This window comes from Pipistrellus kuhlii, unplaced genomic scaffold (genome assembly GCF_014108245.1).
Source record: "Pipistrellus kuhlii isolate mPipKuh1 unplaced genomic scaffold, mPipKuh1.p scaffold_m20_p_1, whole genome shotgun sequence".
NCBI lineage: Eukaryota > Metazoa > Chordata > Mammalia > Chiroptera > Vespertilionidae > Pipistrellus > Pipistrellus kuhlii.
In genome coordinates this window covers 51,953,747-51,966,749 of record NW_023425404.1, presented here as the reverse complement: position 1 = coordinate 51,966,749, position 13,003 = coordinate 51,953,747, and the positions used below count along the sequence as shown (strand labels likewise).

At 50.3% G+C, this 13,003-nt stretch overlaps 1 protein-coding gene across 4 annotated transcripts in view; it reads right to left on the bottom strand.

Annotated features, from left to right (window-relative positions):
• The window catches only part of PLA2G4E (phospholipase A2 group IVE), a 39,015-nt gene that overhangs the window by 7,039 nt on the left and 18,973 nt on the right, over nucleotides 1-13,003 (bottom strand). For all 4 annotated transcript variants that reach the window (XM_036445237.2, XM_045583584.1, XM_045583588.1 and 1 more), the window contains 6 exons: nucleotides 12,886-12,923; nucleotides 8,714-8,849; nucleotides 7,358-7,494; nucleotides 4,649-4,871; nucleotides 1,701-1,815; nucleotides 1,045-1,182 (listed from right to left, as the gene is read on the bottom strand). In XM_036445237.2, coding sequence (XP_036301130.1) covers nucleotides 1,045-1,182; nucleotides 1,701-1,815; nucleotides 4,649-4,871; nucleotides 7,358-7,494; nucleotides 8,714-8,849; nucleotides 12,886-12,923 — 787 coding nt within the window. The remainder of the gene's footprint in view (nucleotides 1-1,044; nucleotides 1,183-1,700; nucleotides 1,816-4,648; nucleotides 4,872-7,357; nucleotides 7,495-8,713; nucleotides 8,850-12,885; nucleotides 12,924-13,003) is intronic.

Sequence of the window (13,003 nt, the reverse complement as noted above, 5' to 3'; positions counted from 1 at the left end):
CCATGTCCCTCTGCCCACACTGTAGCTCCGCCCAGGAGACTGATGGCCCTCAGCTTACAGCTCTCCTCTGCCCTCCTCTCAGGGCTGGGAGGGGGCATGAAGGTATAAAAGGCCCCGCCCCAGCAGGGACTTAGCACTGACAGGTGCAGGCTTCAAGTGCCAATGCCCACTCTTTCTTCAGTTAATGCACTAGCTTAGGACAGCACCTGGCACATGAGGAGCACTTGCTAAGTATAGTGCTATTTTTTATTCTCATATTTTAAAGGTGCAGCACAATAATAATACTCATATTGAAACCTTTCACACACATTGACCCATTGGGATCTACAATATAAGATAGGTTTTTATGCTTAAGCCCAATTTACAAATGAGAAAACAGGCTCAACCGGCTCAGAGTTCATCTCAAGTGTCTTAACTACAGATCTCCGAACCACAGGCCCAGCAGCACGGGTGTTTCGAGGAAGGAGGGGCCGCCCCAGGCTGGGGGCTCCTGGGCAGGCTTCACAAAAGCTCTGGGGCTGGATTTGGACCTCTGGGCGGGGCTGCGCGGAGGAAGATGGGAGAGAGGGGCTGCAGACTAGCTGAAATAAGGGCCGCCTCCGGTGGGGATGTAAAGATGGGTCTGTTCTTTTAGGTCTCCCTCTGGTGGGTGACGTTCAGTCTCTGGAGGGGAGAACTAGGCGAGTGGACATCATGGTGAGGCCCTTGCCCTCAGCACCTGGCTCTGGAGGACCGGGAAGCACAGGTTGGGAGCTGGGCCAGGCTTCGCCGATGACTTCGACTTCACCCTCTGAGCCCCGCTGCCCGCTTGGGTCCCAGGAGCTGGGTTAGCCCTTGGAAGCAGGCATGTTGCTGCCTGGAGCCAGAGGGGAAGGGCGGGGAGTTGCAAAAGCTGCCATCTCACGAGCCTGCCATTCCCAGCCTCTCCTGGGATAGCTCCTGGGGGAACAGAGCATGCCTCCCTGTCTTTCTCTAACTCACAGGCAGGGCCCGCTCAGCGGGGGGCGGGGTTCCCAGGCGCCTCGCCTCCCCGGCAGCAGTCACCTAGCAAGTAGCACATCCGGGACTCGGGGATCCTCCGCATCAGCCGTCCCATGAAGAACTCAGAGCCGAAGAGCTCGGTGGGGATGAAGGCCCCGTACTTCTGCATGCCCACCTCGTACGGGGAGAACTCGCACCACTCTGCACGAACAGCGGGACACGGTGTCAGCCGTAGGTGGTACCGCCACGCCGTCGGTCCTGGCTGTCTGCAACTGAGCCCACCCCCCTCGGGAAGACCTGGACAGTGAGGCCACAGTTCCCTCTCAGGACACACGGGGGCGCCATGGCCAGGCAAGACAGGTTTGCAACCTGCACTGCACATTTGCTCCTCAAAACCTGATAATAGGGACCCAAACTGACCCCAAAGCAGGGCATGTCTCTAAAAGCTTCCCCTGGGCAGCTTAAGAAATATCTAGGATCCTTTCCCTCGTGACCTTTATTTCCTTCTGTCCCATCAAACTGCCACCCAGGTACCTGTCTCGGCTCCCCTACCAGCCATACCCCAGGGCAGAAAGGGGTAGCAAAGTGGATTCTTCATTATCAGGAGCACCTTTTGATGTGGGGATTGGCAAAGATGCGGGGCCTGTGTGTGCTGGGTGCAGGGAGCCTTTGCCTGCTGAGAAGAGCCCCCCTGGTAAGATGCTAGGCAGCAGCGTTACCTCTGAAATCCTGGTTGCTTACATCGTCCTTGACATTGATGGTGAGGTAGATGGGCAGGGGGTTCTGGCCACGGCTCAGGGCAGCACGCTGCTCTGACAGTTTGCTGTCGTTTCTCTGTGGGGAAACAACATGATTCAGGAAAAGAAGCTGACAGACCCGGGCATCACGGAATAAGGGCACAGTCTGGGCCTCCTGAGCCCACCAGGCTGCTGTGTCGGCCGTGGCTGACACCAGCTAACCCTGCTTTTAAAATGCCCGGCAGAAGGTACACTCATCCTTGGACTGCTCACCACCCCAGACATGTGGATGGTGTGGGACTGGGTCTGCAGGTTAGGGCTGTCTCTCAGAGCCCCGGGGTTCTTTCTCTGGTGTCTCAGGAACCAGAGAATGAAGAGGTAGAAGAGGCAACCACTGCCTCTCTCCTCCCCATCATCTTCCACCCACGCACACTGGAGCAGCTTCTTTTTTAAAAATCTGAGGAATTGCTGTTTACTTCTGTTTGTCTTGTTACTACTAATATTCTCTCATTTTTAAAAAGTTCTTTATTGTTTAAAGTATTACATATGTCTCCTTTTCCCTCCGTTGACTCCCTGCCTCCCAGCACAGGCCTGCACCCTGCTGCTGTCTGTGTGCATTGGTTATGCTCATATGCATGCATACAGGTCTTTTAGTTGGTCTCTCCCCCCTACCCCATACTCTCCCCTGCCTTCCCTCTGAGATTTGACCGTCTGTTCGATGCTTCTACTAGTCTCTGGGTCTATTTTTGTTCATCAGTTTATGTAGTTCATTATATTCCACAAATGAGTGAGATCATGTGATACTTATCTTTCTCCTCCATTTTTCTTATCTGCTTTGCATGTTGCATAGAATGGACTTGGGAAGGGAAAAATGCTTCTTCTCTCTCTCTTTCCCTCCCTCCCTTTCTCTCTCCCTCCCTCCTTTTCTCCCCTCCATCCCTCCATTCCTTCTTTCCTTCCTTCCTTTTCTTTTCTGTCTCCTTCTACTCTTTTGTTTAACCTAAAACTTGGAAACTTGGGCCCCAGATGGCAGCCAAGGTCCCTAGGTTTCCAGAGCACTGTGCTGTGTGATCAGAGTGGGGTCCTGCAGATCAGCTGGGCCACAGGCCACCCTCCAAAGAGAATCAGCTGGTGTAGACAAGGCCAGCTGAGGCCATAGAGGTGCAGGTGCTGATCCCAGGCCTAGCAGCTCCTACCAAGTGACCATCCATGGCCACCAGAGCTTGTGAAGGCCATGGAACCTGTGAGAGGTGGTGACCACATATGTAGGCCAAATGGCTCTTGGGCCTCCCTTGAAATACCTATTGAAACTGGGCCCAGAGAGCTGGGCACTGCAGGGCTGAGTACCCTGGAAGTAGAGGAAGTGGCAGATTCACAGAAGAGCCAGTCTCTACTCTTTGTTGAGGGGGCCTGAGAGGAAGGGGCTCCTACTTGGGGAAGAGCAGAGGCCTCCTAACATGAATCCTAGACTTGCTTTCCTGGGAACCCCGGCTCCTCCCACACCAAACCCAGGAAGCAGGGCTCAGACTTCCAATGTTGAAGCTTTGATGCTCTCCTTCTCAGTCGTGGGGGTACTAACTCTTTAGAGAGATCAGCTACCACTTATTGATGCAACTCCCATTTCAGGAAGAGCACAGAAGAGGGCCAGAGGTTAAACCCCATCCTGCCTCAGCCCAGAGCCAACACCCCCGTCTCTGCCTGCCCTGCCTCACCCAGAGGACAGGTTACATGGTGGGCTACCAGAGGGGGCAGGACGGTGGGATCTGTCCAGAGCTGTGCGTGCCTCACGTCCAAATCCCCGTGGCCTCGCATAGTTCCTGGCATGCAGGAGGTGCTTACTTTGTAGAAAGACTGAGTGAGGGAATGAAGGAATGCTGAAGATGGGATTTGGACCATCCTTGGTCGGTCTAACTGTCTGGGTTTTCTGGGAGAGGGGGCCTGCTAGAAATTAATTTACTGTTTCTCCTCCTCTGGAAAATTCTGATTTGAAATCAGAACTATTAAGACACAGATAGCCGCAGGTCTGAATGGAAGTGAGGTGGGAAGCTCTGCTTTGGGGCCAAGTCAAAGTTGGTTCTCCCTGGGGCCTGCACAGCCGGAAGGATCCGGGTGTTAGCTGAGCTCACCCCGAGATCCAGGACCACAGCATCCCATGGCCCCGATCCTCCAGCATGTCCCACATGGCTTCCACAGCAGCCGGGTCTCAACACAGGCGGGCCCTCTACTTGGGCACATATTGCTCAGGTCATTGGCTCTCAGAGCAGGAGGGAGCCTCATGGGGTCCATCCTCTGTGTGGTGACCTTGAGAAGGAGCCCTGCAGTCCTCCAGGGGCTGGAGAATCACTGAGTGCTCTGAAATCCATGCTGACTTTGTGCTGAGGCTGTGCATCCCACGGGTGGCTCCCGGCCCATTACTGAGTGGGGCAGGGATATGGAAGCAGGCCCACTCTGGGGGTGTCGAGCTCCTCTGACAGCCAACGTGGCTGTAGGACTCTCAAAGTCTTGCTGAACCTTCTAAATCACACAACGCTGTTCAGGATGCTTCCACCCAGCCTTTCTTCTCTCTCTGCCACAAGGGGTCAGCCTTGCGTCACAGTCTGATGGCTCTCGGGCCTTTCCCAGCACCCCCCTATTCTCTCTCACAGCTGTCTTGGTTTGGCTCTCAGACGATACCCTACCTCTCTGCAGGATTGCATCGAAGCCAGCCCCCTTCAGTGGGTCTCAGTCATACTCTAAGGGGATATGGGAGGACAGTCCCATCATCTTCCTCCATCGCACATTCGGCACCTCACACCTTTGACATGCAAGGATGCAGCTGTAGGTCCAACCTAACTCGCTCCTGCTGCGGTATAAGCCCAGACACCCCGATGAAGGAAGAGAGCCGGCCATCAGCCACGGCAGGGTGCGGCCCAGGAGAGGCTGGCACCTACCTCGTCCGCCAGGCAGGCCTCGATCAGCAGGCCCCAGAAGTCCGTGAAGTTGACCTTGTAGCCTTCCCGGCTGCGCTGCCGGAGCTCCTCCCGGAACTTGCGGAGCTGGTCCGGGAACAGGGCGGGCAGCTTGTCCTTGACCACGTGCCTCCGGGCCTCAAGGATGGCAGTCTCCAGGTTTTTGGAGGACCAGTCAGGGTCACGGTACAAGGTAGCCATGGTCCTGGAGAAAGACAGGCATGGCTGAGAGAGCTGAGCCAGCCCTGGTCCAGTCAACCCCAGGCCCTGGCTGGAGAGAAGGTGGCAGCTCCGGGGAAGCGCCAACCGGCCCGGAGAAGAGCCTGGAGGAAAGGCAGTGAATGCTGCTGCAGGCAGTCCCAACGCGACCATTTCCGGATTGCCTGCTGTGTGCCAGGCACAGCATGTTGCTTCAGAGGGAGGACTCGGGACCCAGAACTTCCTGTTCTAATCCAGACCCTACCACTCTCTAGCTATGTCATCTGGGGCAACTTACTTCACCTCGCTTCACCTCAGTTTCCCCATCTGTGGAAAGGGGAGAGTTATGATAATTGTACTTACCTCACAAGGTTAGTGTGAAGATTGCATCAGCTAATGCATGTGATGTGGTTAGAGTAGCGAGTCCTGGGCCCGGGGTGGTGGGGCCTTCGTTGGAACCAGGCTCAGCTGATTCCCCAGCCTGGTCTCCGCTCTGCCACACTAATGCTTCCCATCATGAGGCTGGCTAGAGGTTTGTTCCCCCTTCTTCTTAACTTACACGTGGGCCACGGGGATGAGGAAAATAAAGATAGGGGTCCCCCTAGCCCCGGTCTTTGTCCCTGTCTGCCTCGTCTTGGCCCGGACCCAGCGTTCGCCTGTGTCAGGACAGCACCGGGACCCCCACACAGTGGCAATGTCTGCAGCTGCTTGATTGTCTGAGCAGCGGCCTCATCTGTCACAGCATTTGTTTCTAGTCAGGGAGGGTGGAGGTTGGTCAGTAGATTTCTTCAACAAAAAGCACCCTGCTCTCTACAAGTTTCACTCAACTACTTTTATTTTTTTATTAATTATTTTTTTAAAATATATTTTATTGATTTTTTACAGAGAGGAAGGGAGAAGGATAGAGAGCCAGAAACATCGATGAGAGAAACATCGATCAGTTGCCTCCTGCACACCCCGCACCGGGGATGTGCCCGCAACCAAGGTACATGCCCCCGACCGGAATCGAACCCGGGACCCTTCAGTCCGCAGGCCAACGCTCTATCCACTGAGCCAAACCAGCCTCAGCTCACTCAATTACTTTTAAAAAGTTTTTAAAAATAGTTACAAATAACTGGTTTTAAAAGAATCATTTCCAGTGCTTTCCTAGGCCAGGTACCCCATTTGCCCCCATAGAAGCAGGTTCTGTCCTCAGCCTACCACTCAGGGGCGGCCATTGGACAGGGAGCTTAAGAACCTGGGCTCTGGCCTCTGACAGCCTGGGTTCAGATCCCAGCAATACCACTCATAAGCTGAGAGGCTCAGGGCGATTCCTTTGTTTCTCCAGCTATACAGTGAGCAGAATGACAACATCTCCCTCAGAGTTTTCTGATGAAGAAGAAAGGAGCTGATTCTTTGGAAACAGTCACCCCAGTGCTGGGCGCAGAAGCCACGCTGATGACTGCCAGCTGTTCCCTCTAGAGCACATCTGGGCTGCAGCCTCAGGGCCCCTCACGCTCAGGAGCCGTTGGTTTTCCCAGGAAAGTTCACATCCACTCGCCCGAATGGAAGTCACCCGCCCAGAGCGCCTCCAGGATGAGGGCCACAGACCTCGAAGGCTCAGAGGCCCCCAGCCCCAGGCAGGCAGAATAAGACGCAGGCCTGGCTGAGAGAGAGGCCTCGGGTGGTCAGAGAGCCCGGGCACTCGGGCGAGGGCTGCATTATGACTTTGGTGGCCCCCTTCACCATAAATGATTAAAACTGTTGTTTGAGGACTGTTGCATAAGAACAAATATAGGAATATTCTTTATTAAAATAGCTTCTCCAATCTAGAAGTTCATTTTTTCCCCTTCTGATCAGAAAAGAAAACGTTTTTGTGGCCCCTACAAGGACCATGGGACCTCGGCCTGGGGTCTCCTGTGGAGAAGCCACCTCATGCTGGTCCCTCCTGGGGGAGCCAAGTTCTCACTCTCCTGGCTCATCGGCAGCCTGAGGAGGTGGGAGTCTGGGGACACCGGCAGTGCGGAGGTTGTGGGAAGGGGTGGGTGGTGGGCCGGAGTGTGGGCAGCCAGGGCAGCTGGGCCAGCTCCACGGCCCTGGGAGACTGGACACCCCCTCCCTCAGGACAGAGGGCAGCTGCCTCTCCCTGGCAGGACGGGATCAGAGGTACCAGGAGTTCACCGCTTTGGCCACCATGCCCCCAGGTCTCCGCACAGCCCCAGGGTAACAGTACGGTCAGTAATGATCATCGAGCAACATGTGTATAGTGTCTCTCGTGTGCCCAATATGGGGAGCGCTTCTCCAACAACCCCATGAGGTCAGTACCATTATTATCCCCACTTTATAGATATAGAAACTGAGGCTCAGAGAGGTGGAGCTCACCCAGCTGTGCGTGGGAGAGCTGCCCAGGCTTCCTGAGTCCCCCTTACGTGGGGGCTTCACCCGAGACCCCAGGCTGGCCCTTCAGCTGTTTGTTCTGGGCTCCGCCAGACAGGGTGGCCCCCAGCTCCTTACCAGGTGGCCCCTGACAGGCCAGTGATGTAGCTGGCACAGTTCAGGAGGTTCAACTTCTGCAGCCCCAGCAGGTGGCCATACATGGCGGTCATGGATCTTGTTCCACCCCCAGTGGCCATGATGGCTATGAGCGGTACCTGGGGCACAGAGAGGCAGACTGCTCAGGCGACTCTGGGTGGAGAGGCCTGGGGCTGACAGACAGGAGCTGAGGACAATGGAGGAGGGAGAGCTGGTACCCAGAGCAGAGAGCGGGGTACCGAGTGACTTGAGAATTGTCTTTCACAGAGTGGCTGGCCAGCCAGGAGGTCTACAATTAGACCTTAACTCAAACCCAAGAGTTGGTGTCAGTAAAGGGCTCCAAAGCCTCACACGGGCATGGTAAATCAGGTGTTCTCTGAAAGAGTCCTTAGCACTGTTATTTGGCCCCGAGTTAACAGATGCTGAAACAGAGGTACAGGGGGATGGGTGGCTTGCTCTATAACCAAGCTTGTACACGATTCCATAATGGTTGCAAATTGATGGCCTCCTATGGAGGGATCTGATGTGAGGGCATCAGCCTGGTGCATGATATGTGCCTAGTATATACCATTTGTGTAGGAGCAGGAGGAAGTGAATGTCTGCCGTGTGATGGGGCAGGGCTGTCACCTCTGGGTTGACACAGGTTTACAACATGTGCCCTGGTGTGCTTCCCTAACGATGGGAGGAGGGGGCTCTCTGCCAAGACCTCTCTAACCGTTTTCCTTTGAGGGGAGACTGAGCCCCGGCGCAGCCCTCCTCAGGCACGAGGTCTCCATTCACACGGATGGTCGGCCTCAGCAGGCGACATTCAGAGGGCTGCCCTGCTGCAGAGGGGACTGTGGGCCTCAGTCCTACAGGGTAGGTGACAAAGGCACCATTGACTGTGCCATGGGGAGAAGCTAGCCATGGGAGTGGAAGCTGCTTCTCTCCAGCTTCCGCCTGCTGTTCTTTCTGGGTGTGTGTATATATGTGCATGCTTTGGGGAAAGGAGAATTGAAGAATGAACGTCCCAGGGCCTTCTGGGTGGTGTTGTGGGCTGTGGGAGGAGGACTGTCACGTGTCTTCCTGGCTGGGAGAGGAGGCCATTTGTCACCTCAGGATCTTTTAGTGCTCCCTTCTTTCTCTCTCCACTCTGATCTCCCCTCCCCTTGTGAGCACAACTGAATCATACCCAACACAGCCCTTACCTGGACCTTAGCACCAAGAGCAACCAGGACAGGCAGGGCCAAGGTGGCCTGGGCAGGGAGGGGCCGGGAGCAGACATCAGGGTGTGGGGTCATTGGAAAGACAAGTTCAGAGCAGGCACTGAGCCCGACCGGCTGACCTCTGCTTACGCACCTCGTCCATCTGCAGGTCCTCCTCCAGCTGCAGCACCTGCTTCAGCGCCTCAGCCACCACCACTTTCCGCTTCTGCAGGAACTCCAGCTCTTCCGGGCACAGGCTGTAGCCCAGCCGCACGTCCAACATCTGGGGGCTGTGGGGACAGAGGACTTGGCTGAGCAGCCTAGGGGCTCACCTCCATGGAGAAGACACAGCTTTAGAGTCTCTGCCTTTTCATCTGTCACATGGGGCTGTTTGTGCTTAACTTCTAGCACCGTCTTCAGGACTTAATGAGACAACAAATAAAAAGGCCCCAAAGCCTTAACTCACGCATTGAAAGGAGGTATTTGACAAAATTAGAGACTCATTGAGCCCTCTCCCTCCTCAGCAAGACCTGGAAGGTCCAGAAAGGCTTTCCCCGGCACCTTCTATAGACCAAGGTCAGACATGGGGTCAAGGGTCCCTGAGGTCCTTCTGGCACTCTCTCAGGACAAAGCTCTATAGTAAGAGCTCTTTTGGGCCAGATAAACGTGGCCCAGTTCTTATGGAGCTCACACTGTTCTTTAAGCACTTCCTGTCCCTGGAATAATAATTGTACTGTGTGTGTGTGCAGTTGACAAAAACCCTTCATCTCCCTGATCTCACCATGTCGCCCCCCAGGTCTGCAAGACAGGAGGGGCAGGAGCAGCTGCAGCATGACCAGTGCCTGTCCTCTGTGTATCTCAGACCTGCCCTGAACAAGTCCAGCTCCTGGCCTGGCATCCAAGACTCCACGAGATCTGTCCAACCTCACCTTCAGTTACTTTCTGGAAGGGTCTATTGGCTTTCTCAGTTCAGGAGCCATTTTGGTTCTGAGCCTTTGCACAAGTCCTTGCTTTCACTGGATGCTTCCTTCCTCTGCCTACCTACATCCTGCATCCTCCAAAGCCCAGCCCCTCAGTGACTCCAGGCAGATGGACTTTGACACTTTGAGATCTGAGTCACTAACAAGGTCACACCTCCTTGATGGTAGGGCCTGGGAATTCTTCTATCATGTTCTCCCATGGCTACCATGGGTCTGCAGACACAACTGTGAGGAAATAACTCTTTCCTGAACCTCAACAAGGAATGGATAATAGACCAGTGATAATCATAACATCAGTTGATATTTGCTGAGTGTCCCACTTGCCAACAGATCAGTGGGTTCTTGACACGTGTTATCTATCTCACTGGATCCTCAAAGCAACCGACAACGGTCAGTACTCTTGGTATCGCTCCAATTTACAGAGGAAAATTGAGACTTAAAGAAGTTAAATATCCTAAGAGCAGAGAGCTAATCGAATTGGAAATGAAAATTATGATCATTTGATTTTTGACAAGGGTGAGAAAATTCAATAAAAAACAACAACAATCTTGTCAACAAATAATGCTGAGACAACTGGATAGCCACATGCAATAGAATAAAGTTGAGCCTCTATGTCACATTGTATATACAAACTAACTCAAAATCAATCATAGATCTAAAGATGAGAGAGTCCATAAAGCTTTTGAAAGAAAACATGGGAGTAAATTTTCATGACTTTGGACTAAATACAACAAAAAGACAAGAAATAAAAGAAAAAATATATAGATAAATTGAAAGTCACCAAAATTTAGAATGTGCTTCAAGTACTAGACACAGTGATTAGACAAGAAGAAAACATAAAAGGCATTCAAATTGGAAAGGAGGAAGTAAAATTTTCATTATTCACAGATGACATGATATTATACATAGAAAACCCCAAAGACTCCATCAAAAAAACTACTAGATTTAATAAATGAATTTGGCAATATAGCAGGATAAAAATTAACACCCAGAAATCAATGGCTTTTTAAATACACCAATAATACATTTTCAGAAAGAGAAACTAAACAAACAAACCCATTTACTATTGCAACAAAAAAATTAAGATACTTAGGTAAAAGACTTGTACTAGAAACTATAGGACATTGAAAAAAAGAGATAGAGGAAAATATAAACAAGTGGGAGAATATATCATGTTCATGGATTGGTAAAATTAACATCATTAAAATGTCCATACCACCCAAAGCAATCTATAGATTCAATGCTATCCTTATTAAAATACCAATGGCATATTTCACAAGTCTGGAACAAAGATTCCAAAAGTTGTTTAGAACCAAAACAGATCTCAGATAGCCACAGCAACTTTGTTCTTCTGTACAAAGAAGAACAAAGTTGGAAGAATCACAAAATCAGATATCAAGTTATAGTACAAAGCCACTGTAATAAAAACAGCCTGGAACTGACATAAGAACAGACATATAAACCAATGGAACAGAACAAAAATCCCAGAAATTGACCCAAGCAATTATATTCAATATTTGACAAAGGAGGCAAGAGCATACAATGGAGTCAAGACAGTCTCTTCAATAAATGGTGTTGGAAAAGTTGGACAGATACATGCAAAAAAGTGAAACTAGACTACTAACTTACACCATACACAAGAATAAACTCAAAAATGGGTAAAAGATTTAAATGTAAGTCATGAAACCATAAAAATCATAGAAGAAATCATAGGCAGCAAATATCTCAGATATCTCTCATAGCAATATGTGGATACATCTCCTAGGGCAAGAGAAACTAAGGAGAAAAATAATCAAATGGGACTACACCAAAATAAAAAGCTTCTGGCCCAGCCCACAGAGCTCAGTGACCTATGAACCAAGAGGTAACGATTTGATTCCTAGTCAGGGCACATGCCCAGGTTGTGAGCTTGATCCCCAGTGAGGGGCATGCTGGAGGCAGCTGATCAATGATTGTTTCTCATCATTGATGTTTCTCTCTCTCTCTTTCTCTTCTTCTCTGAAAATCAATTAAAAATATATTTTTAAAAAAGCTTCTGCATAGCAAAAGGAACCATCAACAAAGTAGAAAGGGAGCCCATTGTATGGGAAAACATATTTTTCAATGATATATCTGATAAAGGGTTAATATCTAAGATATAAAAGGAACTCATACAACTTAACAAAAGGAAGACAAACAATCCAACTAAAAAAATGGACAAAGGACCTAAATAGATACTTCCCCAAAGTGGACATACAGATGGGGAGACATGAAAAAATGCTCAAAGTCACTGATAATCAGAGATGCAAATTAAAACAACAAGGAGGTATCGCCTCACACCTAGAATGGCTATCATCAGCAAATCAATAAATGACTGATGAGGATGCGGAGAAAAGGGAACCCTAGTACACTGCTGGTGGGAATGCAAATTGGTGCAGCCATTATGGAAAACTGTATGGAGTTCAAAAAATAATTTAGAACTGCCATTTGACCCAGTGATCCCACTTCTAAGAAACCTGAAACATTATTCAGAAAGAATGGATGTACCCCTATGTTCATAGCAGTACAATTTTACAATAGCTAAGATCTGGAAACAGCCCAAGTGCCCATCAATAGATAAGCTGATAAACAAAGCTGTGGCACATTTACATCATGGAATACTATGCGGAAGTAAAAAAAGAATTTTTAATCCTTTGAGACAACATGGAGGAACCTGGAGAATATTATGCTAAGCAAAATAAGCCAGTCAGAGAAAGACAAGTATCACATGATCTCACTAATAGTAGAATCTCTTGAGCAGAATAAATTGCTGAACAAAATAAATCTAGGGACATAGAAGCATGGAGCAGACTGTTGAATCTCAGAGGTAAGATAGGGGTGGGGGGTGGGGGGAGGAGACCAACCAAAGAACTTATATGCATATATGCATTGCCCATGGACACAGACAATAGGGCAGTGAAGGCCTGGGGTGAGGGTGGGTTCAGGTTAGAAGGGGTCAAAGCGGGAAAAGGGGACATATGTAATATTTTCAACAATAAAGGTTTTTTTTTAAAAAAAGAATATTAAAAGATAGTCACCAGAAAAAGAGATGTTTGCAAATCATATAATATATCTGACAAGGGACTTGTATTCAGAATACACAGAGGACTCTTACAACTTTAGAAGGCAGATAACCCACTTTAAAAATGGGCAAATGATTTGAATAGACATTTCTTCAAAGAACATGTACAGGTAGCCAATAAGCTCACGAAGAGATGTTTAACATCACTAGCCAGCAGGGAAATGCAAATCAAAACCACACCGAGATACCACTTCACCCGCCTCGATTGAACAGATCAGAGGGACAGACAGAAAGAGGGTACTTTACCAGGGTGTAGACTTCATGTGCAATTCACAGTTCTCTCCCTGGGGCATGAAACATGAAAACGTGTCAGTGACGGCAATCCAAAGTCAAGGGATCCCAGTCAAAGAAGTGCAGACTCACC